Source organism: Drosophila serrata, unplaced genomic scaffold, assembly GCF_035046125.1.
Source record: "Drosophila serrata isolate PLE 108 unplaced genomic scaffold, ASM3504612v1 contig_165, whole genome shotgun sequence".
Lineage (NCBI taxonomy): Eukaryota > Metazoa > Arthropoda > Insecta > Diptera > Drosophilidae > Drosophila > Drosophila serrata.
Window position 1 is genome coordinate 1,594,122 of NW_028257063.1, and position 2,577 is coordinate 1,596,698.

General features: G+C 44.2%; 1 protein-coding gene across 2 annotated transcripts; it reads right to left on the reverse strand.

Annotated features, from left to right (window-relative positions):
- Positions 1–421: 421 nt before the first annotated feature.
- On the reverse strand, positions 422–1,864 carry LOC110177951 (uncharacterized). Of its 2 annotated transcripts, none has more exons than XR_015270393.1 (4): positions 1,605–1,847; positions 845–1,539; positions 709–790; positions 422–651 (listed from the first exon to the last, which is right to left on the reverse strand). XR_015270393.1 is itself a non-coding variant. In XM_020944940.2 (4 exons), exons 1-4 carry the CDS (start codon positions 1,659–1,661, stop codon positions 617–619), a joined length of 852 nt encoding a protein of 283 aa, XP_020800599.2. In that variant the 5' UTR covers positions 1,662–1,864; the 3' UTR covers positions 422–616. The 2 variants fall into 2 exon arrangements, 1 of the variants encoding a protein (XP_020800599.2); XM_020944940.2 differs by having other exon boundaries at positions 709–773; positions 1,605–1,864.
- Between the last annotated feature and the right edge of the window lie 713 nt (positions 1,865–2,577).

The following is a 2,577-nucleotide window of genomic DNA, read 5'->3' on the forward strand; positions in this document are numbered from 1 at the left end:
GCCGCAAAACGAAATGCGGTAACAGGCAAAAACTTTGCTGAATCAACTACTAAAAGATTTATGGTATCAAAATAGTGCCACATAAAATATTCACACCTTGGCCCCGGCTGCCAGAATCTAACGACTTTGGGAGGGATCCGGGGATGGGGATAACCCCCGACCAACCAACCAACTGATGCCTTTTCCCCGATAAAGCCATTGTTTATACTCGGCACAACGTCGAACTGTGTGTGTGTGTGTGTTTGGATTGCATTTTGGCCATAAGTTGGCAACATTTTTTATGCGTTCATCATGCGGTCAGCATAAATTTTTCGTTCAATTTTCCCTTTTCGTTACCCTACAACATGTTGCCAATTTTGATGTCTGATGGCCATAAATCAAAGCGGTTAAAGTCGCCAGAAGAAAAGAAATAGAAAGAGAATTAAGTTTGGCCAAAACAAATAGGCCAATTTTATTGCACACCAAAAGTGTTGATTCGAGTGTCATTGTGTTATTGTGTTGTCTGTTAAGGGTATTTGCTTGCGTAGGGGAAGAATGTTTGAAACAAAACTCGTGCTTAATGCGGACATCTTTAAAAATTAATCAATTAACGCAGCCCAAATCCTGGGGGCTCTTATCATCGCCAATGGGGGACCTTGCTTGACGCTTTTCCTGGAAAAATTGAAAAGGTTACAGTGAAGATCTTATTAGTTAGTGATTAAAACTCACCACAATTGAATGAATTATTATTCCCCTTGCTCATCTTTGATGTCTCGTCTCTCATCGATGGCGTGCTGTGGATTAAGGATTGCTGGTAAGGCTTAGGACAATTAGGACAAGCCAAATCTCGTCGAGATCTACTCACTTCAGGCCATTGCGCACATCCCGATAGATGCCAGAGGGTTGCAGGTCATACACAGACTTCATCCGTTGTCCCTGCTGATGATGCTGTTGGCCATGATTATGATGGTGTTGCTGTTGCTGTTGCTGCTGTTGCTGGTTGAACTGCATCTGTTGCATGGGCTGGTTGTATTGCCACATGCCACCGCCGCTATTGTTCGATTGGTTCGAGTTGGTGTTCCATCCGCCACCGCTGCTGGGAGACGATGGACCACCGCCGGTAACGCGACCCTGATGTATTTGCGTATGGGAACCTGAGTGGTCAAATTGCTGCATGGGCTGCATCTGCCCCATTGGTTGCATCTGCCCCATCGCGGACATGGGCTGAAGGTCGGGTAGGACAGCATTCATCCCTGGAGCTTCAATGGCTCCCATTGCATTGCCCATGGGCACCATGGTCATGCTGCTCAGCGGAGCCATCGCTCCAATTGGCAGCTGTGAGGACATGGTGGACATGGGCGTCATTCCGCCATTACCTCCGCCGGACATCATGTTCAGCGGCATGCTCTGCATCGGGTATGAAGACATCGACTGGATGCCCGATGGCATTTGCATCTGCAGATTCATCTGTGGCGGATTCAGAGGCTGCACAGACATGGGTTGACCCTGACCCATACCGGGATTCATGTTCATACCGGGATACTGGGGGGCGCTTTTCATCTTGAGGGAAGAATAAGGGGTTAGTTAGTGGTTCCCTAGCAAATTTTCCTTGTAACAATTTGTACCTTTGAATCGGCATACATGCCGTAATCAGCTTCGTAGGGCACCGAGAAAAAATTCATCTTTTATGGAAATTACTGGAAATACTTTCGAAAAATGTATACAAAAAAGTTTTCAAGCACAAAATTTTGTTTACTTTTAATTTTTTTACCGAAAATTTTTGGATTTTTATTTTTTTTTTTTAGAAGAGAGCTCTGAATGTTACGAGGAACGAAATACGAATGAAATTTACAAAAAGGCGAGATCCTAAAGTTTACAATCGTGTGACATTTCTAGGCCAGAGCTTACTTTGATCTTGAAAATTTGTGTTTTTTCCAAATAGGAGTTTGTATGCTCAAGCTGTATTATCATTTAAGTCCTCTCTTTAGATTAAATCAAGACAAATCTAAAAAGAATAATTATGAAAAATTATCAAAGAAAGAAATCTCCTTCTACTCCATCTCATTTTATTTTATTTATAGCAGGTAACACTTAAGAATAGGGATTATTTAAGCAGCTCAAACTAGTTGCTTTGCGTCCCCCCTGGGCATATCGTGATCATCTAGCTATGTGGCCACCACGCCCACAGCTAAAGCCACCAAGGATGTGTCCAGGACAATTAATTTTCCCGCCGGCTTGTCAGCTAATTGTTTATCTACATAAATACGAGAGAGAGGAGAGGAGAGGAGGACACGAAACGAGGAGAAAAACTGCTGCCCGTGAGCTGGCGTGTCATTTATTCTGTCTGTGCCTGCTCTACTCTGCTCCTTCCCTGCCCGGCCTTGCCTTTGCCATGACTTTCGATATCCTTCTGGTGCAGTTGCCACACCATTTATGCCATTAAGTCATTAGCTTTGTTTAACAAATAACAAACTGTCAATGAGTTGATTAACGATGTTTTTCGCATGAACTGCAATTAGCCGTCGCCATCGCCATCGCCATCGCCATCGCCGTAGTCATGGACGTTCGCTATCCCGCCATCCCAGTTGTTCCCACTGA

Coding starts and splice junctions, on each gene's coding strand:
- LOC110177951 (XM_020944940.2), bottom strand. CDS start 1,661: ATGAATTTTTTCTCGGTGCCCTACGAAGCTGATTACGGCATGTATGCC. Junction 774..844: donor GATGTGCGCAATGGCCTGAA/GTGAGTAGATCT, acceptor CTTAATCCACAG/CACGCCATCGATGAGAGACG. Junction 652..708: donor TAATAATTCATTCAATTGTG/GTGAGTTTTAAT, acceptor CAATTTTTCCAG/GAAAAGCGTCAAGCAAGGTC.